Source organism: Pelecanus crispus, chromosome Z, assembly GCF_030463565.1.
Source record: "Pelecanus crispus isolate bPelCri1 chromosome Z, bPelCri1.pri, whole genome shotgun sequence".
Lineage (NCBI taxonomy): Eukaryota > Metazoa > Chordata > Aves > Pelecaniformes > Pelecanidae > Pelecanus > Pelecanus crispus.
The window spans coordinates 15,064,347-15,077,876 of record NC_134676.1 but is presented as its reverse complement, the minus strand read 5'-3'; the positions used below and the strand labels follow the sequence as shown (position 1 = coordinate 15,077,876).

The window sequence follows — 13,530 nt, the reverse complement described above, 5'->3', positions numbered from 1 at the left end:
AATACTGTTTTGTTTGTTTTTCTAATTTAGAATCATCTGGATGTGAATGTTTCTTTAAGCCCATTAGAAAGCCACAGCAGAGAAACAGGATTTATGCCTCCGTCTCAAGATTTGCATTCTTCAGCACCTCCTAAACCACTTCATCTCCTAGCTCCTTCCTCAGACATCCAGAAAACACCCAAGCTTATCCCTATTGAGAAAAGAATGGATTACTCAAATGCGTTTCCTTTGCTTAAGCTTGAATCAGGTTATCTTTTCAAACCGGCATTTTTACATCCAATAGAAATGTCATCAGCTTTTGCTAGACCACCCCCAGTACCACGAGTAGCTTGGAGTTCATCAAATTCCTTATGGAACCATCAGTCATCATACACACCAAGAAGGAGTAGGTCAACAGCAGATTTGAACATGAGTAGATACGACCCTGAGATCCCAAGGCAGATGCATGAAGAAGAGAAAAGATGGGCAGAAACTGTGCATAAGGGACCTCCCAAACACCTGAATCTAGATCAGTATGAAGGACAGCAAGAAGTTTCATCTTGGCAGCAGCCCTCTGCAAATGTGAATATGGACAAAGCACTGATCACTCAGAACCTGGCTGGTATTCCACTGTTGCACTTGCAACTTGACCCACTACGTAGACTTCCATCAGTTGTAAGACAGCCAATCACTACTACTTTAATACCTGTTAAACCTGCAACAAAGGAGACTGACTGCAGAGAAACACTACAGCACACAGGAATATCACTACTCCATGCTAATTTACCTCAAAAAAAGAAGGTACTGGATTTTAATAATATACTTTTCTAAGCTGTAGGGTTTTTTCAGTTTCATCATTTCTTACTCATCTAAAATAAGTTAATGTTTCCAGAGAATGGAGTTTGGAAGTGCTCAGCACAGCTATCAGAAGGGATCTGGAACTAAGGTACCTCCTTATTGGCATGTCAATATGAGGCAAGCTGCAAGCTTGGAAATGTTTTTAACAACTTTAGATTGATTCCACATTCCATAGTTCATCAACATTCAGCCCATTAATAATGAATGTAAGGAATTTACTGTCTAAAGTACTGGATAATATTTATATGGTAAAAAATAGTTTTTACAGTAATTTAAATAGAATTATATACAGAAATACAAAGAATGCAGTAAGAAATCCTCTTTTGTAAGGGCAGAAATGGAATGCTAAAAGGCTCAGTAAGAAAACCTTATCTTCTGGACGTTGAGAACTTGACGTTTTGAAAAATGTTGTTCTGGTAGACTCTTAAATGTTTGCCCATTCCAGTTGAAAATGCTTGCCTATTCCAGTTGAAAAGAATGGAAACATTTTTCCTTGAAAGCTGCTTCTTCAGTCCTTGTCTACATTGCACTGTTCCTACCTTCATCCTCAACTACATACACTAATATTTCTACGCAAATATTAGTGAAATACATTCTGTATAGAAAATGAATATCTTTTAGTTTACTTTCAGAAAATAGTTTACACATGTACACATTAGCTAAGATTCTGGTCTGATGCTGTTAATACTACATTTTTGCTTTCTCCACAAATTGCTACAGTTTGTATAACTGAGATCCAAACTGGACCTGCTCAGTTGATCCCATCTGACTGGGATTCCTCTCTCTGTTTCCCTTATCATTGTTTCATTTTTGCTTCTTTCTCTCTCTGAACACTTTCAGGCACCAAAACTCATTCCACTTCAAGATCTCATTGCATTTGAGCAATGCCACCAGCACCATGCTGTGCCCAGTACTTCCTTTGGACGAGACCAAACTGAACCTATCCAGTTACTAAAAACTGATGTTGAACCATTTGAACTAAGAGATGTGCAGAGTAATAGAAGAAGGCAAGCCAAACTTTTAAAGTGGTTCTTCATTTTGAAAGACTTACTGGTAACCTGTATCTTCTAGCTTTGAAATCAGTGGGAGTTTTTAGAACAGCTTCAAATAAAGTGGGATTGGATGTAATTGGAGGAGAATAAAATAGCAAATATTAGTAAAGGCACGGTAGGAGAATTGTAGCATTAGGACATGAAGGGGTTGTTGCTGTTACCAGGGTGATAGGAAGAAGATTCAAGGGGAAATGTTTTTCATACTGGTATCTGTGGTTTAAAGTCTTGTTGTCTGGCTGTTTGCTATATACTGTTCATTAAATGCTTTGCTGCTTACACAATGACTCTGAATAGGCTACTGTCTGCACTGTATGCCATCACTGTTAGTAGTAATCTTCAAGAAGGAAAGGGTTATGCTCTTTCAATGTAATTCAAGATATAGGCTCTGTTTCTGAATCCAGATAGTGATGAGCAAAATAGCTGCTGAAGGGATGTTATATTTTGTTTTGCCAGGTATATTATACATGACTTTGGAAATCTGATTTATTCGTTGTTAATTGATTGCATAAGCAGCTAAAACAGTTTGTTTAACCTGCATGCATATCTTTGTTCAGTTCTTATATAATGTCAATAGATTCCTGACGTTTCACAGGTCTGTGTTTTCCACGGAACAGCTAATGGCATCATTGCATCTAGAACAGAACACTTGGTTCTGGTTATGATGCTTCTAACTCTGGCAGTTGGAAACACAGACTCTACGATGAGTTTTTCACTCTTAAGGTGAAAAACAATTGATATGTAAGTAACTGCAGCTGGAGTTTAGAATACCTGTTTTGAAATTACCAACTGAAATGCTTGAAGCTACGCTTGTCTTATAATCTACTTATCAGATATTAAAGATGATTTGCAACTTTTTTAGTAAAATAGTTAATTAGAAAGTTTCAACGATAACAGAAGTTTGTTTCTTGCTGAAGTATTTCTTACAGATTGCTTACAGGTAGTTTGTTTAGTAATGATTATTTTATTATACACAAAATACAGATACTGTTACACAGTTTGTAATATTTTGTGTAACAGCTTATTAGACTTAACAGATTTTGGTGTGATTGTTAGGTATTTTTATGAGTTCCTATCGCAATTTTGTGTAGATTTCCTGCAGGCAAAAGTGGTGCTTTGAACCGATCTGTATGTAACAGTTGTGTTTGCATTTTCCACCTTTATTTCAGTGTATATTTCATTGTTTTCAAAGAAATATTGCTATTAAGATAGGTATTTTTATTTCAGTGTAGTTCTTATTTTTTTATTTGTAATTAATATGTTGACAGACAAAAGAGGCATGATAACAAACAAATGAAAGAGAAGGAGAAAAAGAAGAAACCAAGTGTGTCCTGCCCAGATGACTCCATCATCAGTATTAGTGATACAGCGATGGTTGTTGAATCAGGGACTGGGGTATAGAAGAATGTTTTTTTTTCTTTGCCTTTTTCTGTTCAAGTATTAACAGGAGAGAAAAAAGCAGGAAACGGTAAACCAAAACAACCATGCAAATCTCTCCAAGGCTCTAGCCTAGAAACAATATACATCTTTCATTCATATACTTGCATTTTCTGTAGACAAGAGATTTATTTTTATAAAGCATTCCAAGGTTGCTTTTGTTTTTCCTGGGACATGAACTTGTCTATTTTGATAGACTATTTGTCTGTATGTACGTTTAAAGTAAGTATATACACAAATGCTAATTGCTTAAAAAACAAAAAAAAAAAGTTTAGCCATGCAGTAATGCTAGGACAGATGACCCAAGCATTACTCTTTTCACATGAGGCTAGATGATGACAACATAGGAGTGAGGATGGGGAGCATGCGGACTCAATTCCGTCTCAGCCAAGAAACTAAGAAGAGAAAGTCTTTGTCAAGCTGGGTTTTGATTTATGCACTTCTACTGTTGTTTGCCTAGGCCTTTTTGATACCTTTTAACATATTTGGGGGTTATCCTTGCAAGATTTCAAGCTAGAACACTACCAGATTTAATGCTAGATCACTACCCAGAGCAGCAGGCTCTACTTCTCTTCCATACCATACCTTCATTGAGACTTCCCTGTCCAGCACAGCAGCTGGAGAGCCTCACCAGACCTGGGAGATGTTAATTATGGTACAGCAGAGATAGCATATATTCGAAGAATGTGGAATTATTTGAAAGAATGTTACGTAGTCAGTAATTCCACTAAGTTGGAATACATCAGAAGACTTAAAAAAGGGGTTAAGAAAAGTATGTTACACTGATTTCCCTTACTCACCCCCACCCGAAATCATTACTCAAAGGAGGTGTATTGATAAAGGCATCAAGAAAGTCTTTAACTGGCATTGGAACTATTTTTAAGATAATTCTTTTTCTCCTTATATTAGGATCAACAACCAAAATCTACATCTTGCCTTCAAGATGGTTTTTTCATTTCAATGGGCAAGTACAAGTCTTTTTAATGCTTTGAGTACTTAAATAAAATAAATCAAGGAACAGAAGTTTGTTAGATTTCAAAGGAAAACTCTGTAGTTATGAAGATGTTAAAAACTCTAATTGTGTAGTCTGTGGGTAATACAGTGTAATGGCTTATGGGATCTTTCCCCTGAAAAATAGGAACACCTTTCAGAATGTACAACAGATATACTCAGTCTGGTTTTTGGGATAGTCAGTTTTTAGGGGATTGGTGTGGAGGGACGTGCAGGCAAATGTATGATCTTGTATGAGTTATGTGTAAACTCAGAATAATTCTGAAATTATAGAAGTATTTTAAATTTTCTTAACAATAAGTGATAATCTTATGTTTATAAACCATGGACTTCATGAAATAGTAACAGTATGTTGAGTGAATTTCAGAAACTATGGTTTACAGTGACTTCTGTTCATGTGATTCATCAGAAGAATGCTGTAAACAATGGTTTCAAATTCTAAATCAGTTTTTTCTTAAAAGATATTCCAATTTTGTTTGCCTGCATATTCTAATTACACAAAATTTAAGGCTCTTTTAAAAGAAACTGAATATTTACAGTATTTCTGGCTTGCAAAATGAAGACCATGCCTTATAGAAAGATTTGCTTCTTTCTAGTACATGAATTCAGCACAATGTTTAGTCCTATCAGAGGACAAAATTTAATCCATTCTCTGAAATTTGGCCTTAAATACTGGCTTGCAAAGCTCTGTAGAAACATCAATAAAGAAATAAAGGTATACATGTCATAAATACCTCCCCCCTTTTAAAATATGAAACAAATTGTTACTGTACAGCATACTGAAATATTTAATTTAAAAATTACATGTCCAAACTGAGCCTTGATTTTAATTCAGTGTAACATTCTAAGTTTCAGTACAGTTGGATATTCACATAAGGCAGGTAGTACAAATTTTTCTTGAACTCATTCGTGAAGTAAGGTTAAAATTATCTGTCAGAAATGAAATTTCTGAAGCAAAGAAAAATCTGTTGGAGCCCTTAGTTTTGAGTTAATATCATTTCTTTCATAGATTTCTAATTCTTGCATTATTTGTAGACACCTATCGTATATTACTGCATTTTAGACACAATGAGGGAAGCAAGTACTACTTCAGCAGATCTACATTACATGGCTTCTACAGGAAAAAAACCAGCAGAAACTCAAGATGCAAGTACAAATACTCAACCAGGTTAGTCCTACCTGTGTGACCTACAGCAACCAACAATTTCTGGTATTGCTTCTTGGTAATTGTGATATTTGGTCAGTTTCCAAAATGGAGTAAGTTTTTAATGGGGAAAACAGGTTTTTGTGCAGTAACTTTTTGTTTCAAAACTTATTAAACCAGAAGATACTGGAATATAAATTACAAAATAATAGTTTAAATAATTATATATAAAAATACTACTGATGCAGTTATGTAAGAGTCTCCACATGCTTTCTGTGAGTCAGTTCTGCTGTGACTTTTTCTGAAAGCTCCTTTTAACTTAGCTTGACTTTATCTAAATGCATTTTAGACAATGTTTCACATGACTAAAATTTTTTCCCTGCCTTTTCCCCCCCATCTTTGCTTTGGTTGTGAGCTGGGAAGTCAGAAATGTACATCTAGATAATGCCATCAGTGTCTTTCCTTAAATTAATTCATTTTGGTTTTGATTTTTTTCCCTGTCAAGAGCTCCAGTCACATCAGGATGTTGGAAACAGTGGTGGAAATGAGGTTTCTGAAGTTCGAAAAAATGAGTCAGTCATGTCTGTTCCTGTGTCAGGTGTGGCTTCAGTCTTTCTCTACTTCATTTGTTGTTTGTGAAGTCTATAAAAATATTACAATTTTAGCATGGTTTTTGTACATGAGGTAGCTTAATGCAGGATATAGATAAGAACATGCTAATTTATCTGACTTCTTGAAACCAAATGTGAAGTAATTATAATACTGTTTATGAAAAGTTTAGCTGGAATTTTTCATGGGGCAGTGTACCTATGCTTTTGAATTCCTGTATGAGGACGTACCTTTGTGGGTTTTAGCTTGGTTTTAGTGCCACTTAATCTTGGGGAGTTGGTGTTACATAGACCCAAGTGGATTGACCGGTGGAATGTTAAGACAGGTCACAGCTCCAGATGAAATCGAGCTGCAGTAGCTCAGCTAATTATACAGTTACTCCATGCATCTGCTAAGTTGTGTAATAGCTATATGCCAAGTAAGAATGTTCCAGTCTCAAGTAGGAATTTTATTCCCAGTCAGTCATCTTTTGGTTCAGTTTGTAGAACAAAAAATAGAAGGTAACTTTGATTTTGGGCTAAAGAAGATTTATTTTGGTTTGGGTTTTCTCCCCCTATTGTATAAATCCTTGATAAACTGTACTATGTAGAATTCAGTACTGAAGTATTTTCCCTATGGTACCAGGTGAGCATTTAATTTTTCCTCTCTTAAAATTGCTCCACTTGTAAGATTATTTTAGCATGTCACATGACTTCTTTGCAGATAGTTTATTAGAGGTCTTTCTAGCTGAGTAGTATAATTTATTTGGATCAAGTAAAGATGCAGATTTTTAGTTTTATAACCTATTCAGGAGGGAATTGGAAATGAATAGCGATTTAGACTGCAGTGTGTTGATTTTAATCTTTTGAGTATTTTTCTGCTAGTTTATCATGAAAATTAAAAATAATTTAGTAATTTATTGTCAGAAGCAAACATTAAAGAAACCTATTAAGCTACATTGTCTATCTTCATTTTTAAAAGAAATGCTAATCAAAGCTTTACTTATCATTTAGAGAATGCAGACCTGTTTCCAAATAGGCTGTCTGAAGTTTCATGGCTTTTACTATAAATATAATACTGACCATTATTCTTTTCTCATAGAATCATCTAGTGCCCCTGAGATACTACCACCAGACATGCATTTAAACCTGAGATTCCCCACTGAAGTGAATGAGAGACCTTTGCCATCCTTTCTGCCAGATGCACCTGATTTGGTTAGTGGTCCAATGGTTAAAATACATTTTAAGTGTACTGTTTGTCTTACCTTATGAATTTGGGTTCTTTGTATCTGGATCAGTCAGTTGTGTAATACTGTAGAAAAGACTGTAGTTATTTTGCCTCCAAAACAAAAAGCCTTTCAACTCAAAGTGGTAAGAGGTAAACACAGGAAATGGTTAACAATGTACTGGAAACAATGTATGCAAAACAGATACTGTATAATTCTTCATAATCTTGTTCTTGTTTAGAGTGAACATCAATATATCAGTGTGATTGACATTGAAGACAGTGATATCCTTAATTTGCCCATGATACCTGAGTCTGCAGAAGAGATAGCTGCTACACAGCAAAATGAGAAGTTTGAAATTCCATCTACTGCAAAACTTCATCACATGGTAGTTTCTGTTACTAATGCAATTCCATCCAAGGCGCTTCAGAAGGAAGGTAAACCATTTCGGTTTTAAATCAGACAAAACAGCTATACACTTTTGTTGTAATATTCCTACCTTCCACAGAAAACTTCCAGCCTTGCCCCAATTCACCTCCTTCTTTTTTAGTCTTATACGTCAAAACATTTATACATTTGACTTCTTTTGTGACGATTCCTGCCTCCTAAAACATACTATTAGGTGTAGCACAGCTATGCCTAATTACTTGCAGTACTTAAATGTTTGCAGTTTATTCAGTGATATTGGTGTGCTCTTTTTTTCTATTGCAAGATGATCATCTGAAAAATGTATCAAGCCAAGTGCAAAAGGAAGATAAGAAGGCAGATTCTGCTAGAGATAGTATAACTTGGAACATAGTACGTGAAGACAACAGAACTTTTCCTTCTTCAGGGCTACCACCCAAAGTAATTGGCAAAGAATACTTTTCCACAAAGCAGCAGGAAATGGATATGCAATTACAGACACTACAGAACATAACAGAAAATATGGAGGAGGATTTCAGAAAAACCAAACTGGTGAGTTCTGACTGCTAAGTGTTGTGTCTGAAACAGTTTATTTTTTAACTTCTTTCAGCTAAAGACAAAATTTACATTTTGGACTGATGTGTTTTCAAATCTGCTTAGTATATGTCAAGAGAGATCGAGAATAATACACGGTTCTTTCACATTTAGAGCTGCATCTGTTGCCTGACATGGTTACTTATAATGGACTAAATGCTGGCTAGAATGCTGATGTTCTTAGTGAATGGGCAGAATATATTTAATTTCTCTAACTGGGAAAAGGGAATAGCACAAAAGTTCAGGCTGAGCAAGAGACCTTTTTGGCAAAAATTCTTCAGTCGTGCCTCTGCAGAACGTTATGTGACTATTTCTGGAACCTGTTCCTATTTATTTCATAAAATATTTGCATTTTAATGTCTTTATATTTATAAATATAGAAATAAAATAAATGCATTTTGGACATAGTACATTTAGATGATCCTATATATAATTCAGGAACTACTGTCTTATAAGTCATGACAAAGATAATGATAAAAAGTTAAAAAATTTTCAACAGACTGACCTCTTAATACTGTATCTCGTTTAATTTGCCTGAAACTTGAGGTGTGGCTGACTTTAAGTGTGTGTGAAATGGGCAATGCTGGTAATTATTTCTTCACATTACTTTGACTTTTATTAAGTTTAGAGCAAACAGGGAGTGACTAACCTAAGAATGAGCCAATAGGTTCTGATTTTACAAAGCTGGTAAAAAGAATTTCTTTTTCTTTGCACATCAAGAAAACTAAGTCAGTTTCCAGTTCCTGTAGACCTGGCTTAATAAAGAATTAATTCAGTAGCACTGTGTAATTCCACAGCATCTACTTTTTGTATAATCATTCAAACTACTACTGTCCATTGCCTGTCCTTCCATGTGTTCACAGAAATGCAAGGACCTCATTGTGTCAACTACACACAGTTATTACACTAAGGTGGATTATTTCAAGGTGATTATCTAGCCAGATTTTTAAAAGCCTGTAGTGGAAAAAAAATCTTCACATATCCTTTTTTTGTTTCAGCATTTCACTGCATTTGGGTTTTAAAACTTCTGGATATCTAGCCAGATCCTGAAGATAAACCCATTTTCTTTTTTGCCCTTATTTCAGTGCACACCAGTTGGTAATTCCTTTTATAACGTTTATTATGTATTAGAAATCAGTTTTGAGGCCTGTTCTTTGTAAGAATAATCTTCAGTAAAATGTCTCAATCTAGGTTAGTCAGTTTTAGTTTTCACTTTCTAGTTTTAAACTTCAAGAAACTCCTGACTTATGAAGAATATGGAAATATTTTTATTTCTGTGGTTTTTAGATAAAATATATTGGAAAACTTCAGTTATTTTTAAAATAAAAATAATGTGATCAATAGCAATAAAACTGTTCACAAGAATAATACAGTTTGTATGTATTTTTCTCAGAGTAAGGGTCCAGAATTTTGAACCCTCTAGATGAAATGAATCTACTTGAGCTACTTCGATTCCTGAACTATTTTTTTTGTTTTGAATCAGTATACTCCATTAAAATGTTCATAAGATTCTGAGGGAAAAAATGTGTTTAAAGCAAACTTTGCACGAATATCTGTGGTGTAGTTCTCAGAAATACCTTGAAGAATGTATCGTTACTTAGTTTTTGGATTTTGTTTATAGCTAGTGAAAATAATAGAAGATTTTGAAATGGCTGCCAGTTCAGACCTTGGTGCTCGTCCTTCATTTGCTGAAGATGCTAGAAGCATTGATGATGGTATGTGTTCAGTTAACAGGAGGATAGTAAACTTGAGGTTGAATATTAAACTTGACTAACTTTTAATTACCACTGAAGTTTAATGCAGTCCCCAGAAGTGTTATTGAAATATTCACCAAAACTCAAAAATATGAGAGAGAGAAATAAAATCAAAGTAGAAAATCTGAATATTATGCATACTGCTTCAACAAAAATGCATTTGAAAATATCTGTATACTTTGATCTTTTCCAAAACCATAATGCAGGACTTGGGTATAGGATTTTAAAGATGATGGTATGTATTTCTGTTGTATCATAAAATCAAACTGATGAGTGCTTTGCTTACTGATACAAAAGGATATGAAATTTGTCCTCAGTTTTCTCTGTGTATATAAAGAAACTTTTTTAATGATCTTTGGTGGCTGTTTAGTTGTAATATCTGCTGATTTTAGTAAAAGCTTACATCAGCTTAACTGTTTGCTAGAGCTGATGTATTGAATAATTCATTGTTTATATAACAATCTACTATATCGTACCTATTTACTTATACCTACCGTACTATGCCAAGAAGCAGCATGCTAGGGGTATGTACTTCAGGTCCATTTTACATTCATACCAAAACATAGTCTAATCTACTTATGAAGTTAATACAAAACCAAGTGGTAGAACCAAATCATGGCTATATCTGTATTTATACAGATATATATTAATATTCAAGATGTCTATTAGCCTCATACAGAGCAACTCATAGTTTAGTCTTTTTGTTCACATGTACAGGACTGGTGCATACACCACAGCTCTGGTAGTGACCTTTCATGGGGAGACACTAGTGATCTAGGTTCAGGTTGTTCTAGGTTTGACAGATTAACTACGCCACTAACAAATATATATGAGTGATAGTTTTTGCATTGTGGGGGTTTTTTTATTGGTCTACACGAATAACTGTATTTATTATTTTTTTACAGAATCAGAACATTATTTGAGGGGCATGATTTTTGAAGATGTTACAGATGATGAAAAGGAGGGCTTAAACTTGGAATATCCTGTACCCAATTATACCACATTGGAAGTACGCTCTCCTGCCTCTGCAGCCTCTGCTTCTAACTTTCCCAGTGGCATAAAGTCACCTTCTGGTATAGTCTTTAATGTTTATTTTTCCCTTTTTCTCCTTTTAAAAATAAGTAACCTTTTCTTCCTGGTGTAATACTTTTTCATTGCTGTTATACAGAATGTTATCTAATGCCAATGATCTCATAAAAGTCAATTGTAGGTCTTTCTAGATTGCATTATTTAGAATGGCTTCATGGTTGTGGATTGGCAATGAGTTTTTATGTTATGTGACAGAACAGTATCACTAAGCTTTGAAAACAGTTTGGCAGTGAATTATGCTTGCACTCAAATTCACTGTTATTGAAAGAAAATTAGTAACTTCGGGTCTATTTCTGAAACCCATCACTGGTCTGATTTGTAATTATTTAGGTAAGTGTACATGAATATAAGTAGACACAGTGCCACAGAACACTCATAGCTTCCTCCCAAAGCTGTCTTTATTATCTCTGTCATCCTCCTGTGTTCTAGAGAGGTGAGATCTCAGTTAAATCCAACCCACATCAGTAAATTGTTTTGTATCGCTATATAGTAACTGCTGGCTGTGTCCTAGAATATTAGTTTATGAGGTCTCCTTTCATTTTGCAAACTCACAGTAAATTGATCTTTGCAGTTATGAAGACTGCGGTAGCATCAAAAGGAGGAGGAAAAATCACTATGCAGGCAACCTATTGCTTGTGTTTAAAAATGTGGAGTGTCCTTTGGTTTTTTTTGTCTGCATATTGCCTGCATTGCTTGCATTCAAGCTTCTAAAAATGATCTATGCTTTGTACAGGTGAACATGCATTTGATAGTCCCATTTGCAGCAGTCTATCTTGAAAGATGTTAAAACATGGTTCCTATATCTGCATACAGCAGAAGTGAATCTCAAATGGCATGTACACCCACATAAATTTTATAAACAGTAACACACTTAGTTTTCTCTTTAAGTATAAATTTATTACTTGCAAGCAAAGAAAACTGTAGGTGATACTAAGTAGCAACTATAATTTTTTCAGAATACAGTTTAGCTTAGGAAGGATAATAGTGCTCTTCCTTCCAAGACATCCATCCTGCTCTTCAGCTGCATTTCCTGAATTCCAGGAGTTTGTAGCCTGGCTTCTTCGAGTAAGGGGCAATTGTTAATTTTCCATAAAACGCTGTATAGTTAATTGGAACGGATAACTTCCAGTTAGTTGGAACTGATAAGCTTAGTTTGATCATGGCAGAAGACTGACAACAGTGATCTCATCTTCTTAGCAAAACTATCCATGTCAGTCAGGGAGCTGTTAGTTAATGTTCTCTGAAGACTCTGTATTAACCTGGCAGTCGATGACATGCTCTCTCACAGGTCATTAAGCCTATATACAATATTAATTTATTTTTAATATAAACGTATTCAGGTTGATATATTTCTGTATTTTATCCCACAGGCTGTTGAATGTATGTATTATTAGTTTGTGTGCAAATGCCAAGCTTTTATTAACAAAGGCTGTTGCTGTTTCAGGCTTTCACATATGCAGAAGTCTATGTGATAGGTATGTATTTTGACATTGGGTTTGTTGAAATTTTGTTTGCTTTAAACTCCTACCAAAAAGGGGACTGTCAAGGTGGAACTATCACTTACATAAAAATCTAGGCATTCATTTTCAAACTGAGTGAAAGCTTTTTTATTAGTTGATTTCAGGTATCTGCTGTAAGTTCAGTAGTGCCTGTTAGATTTACTTTATGCAAAAGCTGTAGAAGCATTCAGAGTTGCTTTCTAGTACAAGTAACAGAGCTGTTAATGTAGATGCTGCTATTGTCTATGTGTATTTGTTATTTCTCCTATTTGCAAAACACTGTTTTTGAAACAAGTACATGTAACTGCTGCTAGTAGTCGTCTACTGAGGCCAGCTATCACCAGAAAGTTTTTGAAGTGTTACCATATGAACAGTGTAAATCAACAGACTGAAGATTTCAAAACTGGAATGATCTTACGCATTATATAAAATGGTCTGACATACATATTTTTTACTGCTAACTGCTGTTGGTCTTCTGGATCCAGTTGTGCAGTACAAAACAGTAGCTGGCTTCTCTTTCTTCCTGGTCATTCTGTGCAGTTACCCATGTTTATTGTTTTGCTTGAAGCATAGCAGTAAACTGAATGGTTTAGTTTATTTTTACTGTATTTTAAGTGAAACTGCTTGTTGTGACTGAAGTATATTAACGAGTGATTACATAACCTTGAGGATGGGTGTGAGGCAATAATGTTAGCAGTGCCATGGTTTAACCCCATCTGGCACCTAAGCACTATGCAGCCGCTCGGTCCCTCCCCCACAGTGGAACAGGGGAGAGAATTGGAAGGGTAAAAGTAAGAAAACTCATGTGTTGAGATAAGAACAGTTTCATAACTGAAATAAAATAATTAATAATAATAACAACAACAATAATAATAATTTAAATGGTGAAAAGGAAAAC

General features: G+C 34.9%; 1 protein-coding gene across 1 annotated transcript in view; it reads left to right on the top strand.

Moving 5' to 3' along the window:
- Positions 1-13,530, top strand: part of CPLANE1 (ciliogenesis and planar polarity effector complex subunit 1) — a 67,238-nt gene that overhangs the window by 43,915 nt on the left and 9,793 nt on the right. The window contains exons 33-44 of the mRNA XM_075726135.1: positions 31-780; positions 1,678-1,844; positions 3,155-3,281; positions 4,233-4,287; positions 5,398-5,502; positions 5,984-6,076; positions 7,168-7,280; positions 7,533-7,728; positions 8,004-8,248; positions 9,912-10,005; positions 10,956-11,117; positions 12,578-12,608. Coding sequence (XP_075582250.1) covers positions 31-780; positions 1,678-1,844; positions 3,155-3,281; positions 4,233-4,287; positions 5,398-5,502; positions 5,984-6,076; positions 7,168-7,280; positions 7,533-7,728; positions 8,004-8,248; positions 9,912-10,005; positions 10,956-11,117; positions 12,578-12,608 — 2,138 coding nt within the window. The remainder of the gene's footprint in view (positions 1-30; positions 781-1,677; positions 1,845-3,154; positions 3,282-4,232; positions 4,288-5,397; positions 5,503-5,983; positions 6,077-7,167; positions 7,281-7,532; positions 7,729-8,003; positions 8,249-9,911; positions 10,006-10,955; positions 11,118-12,577; positions 12,609-13,530) is intronic.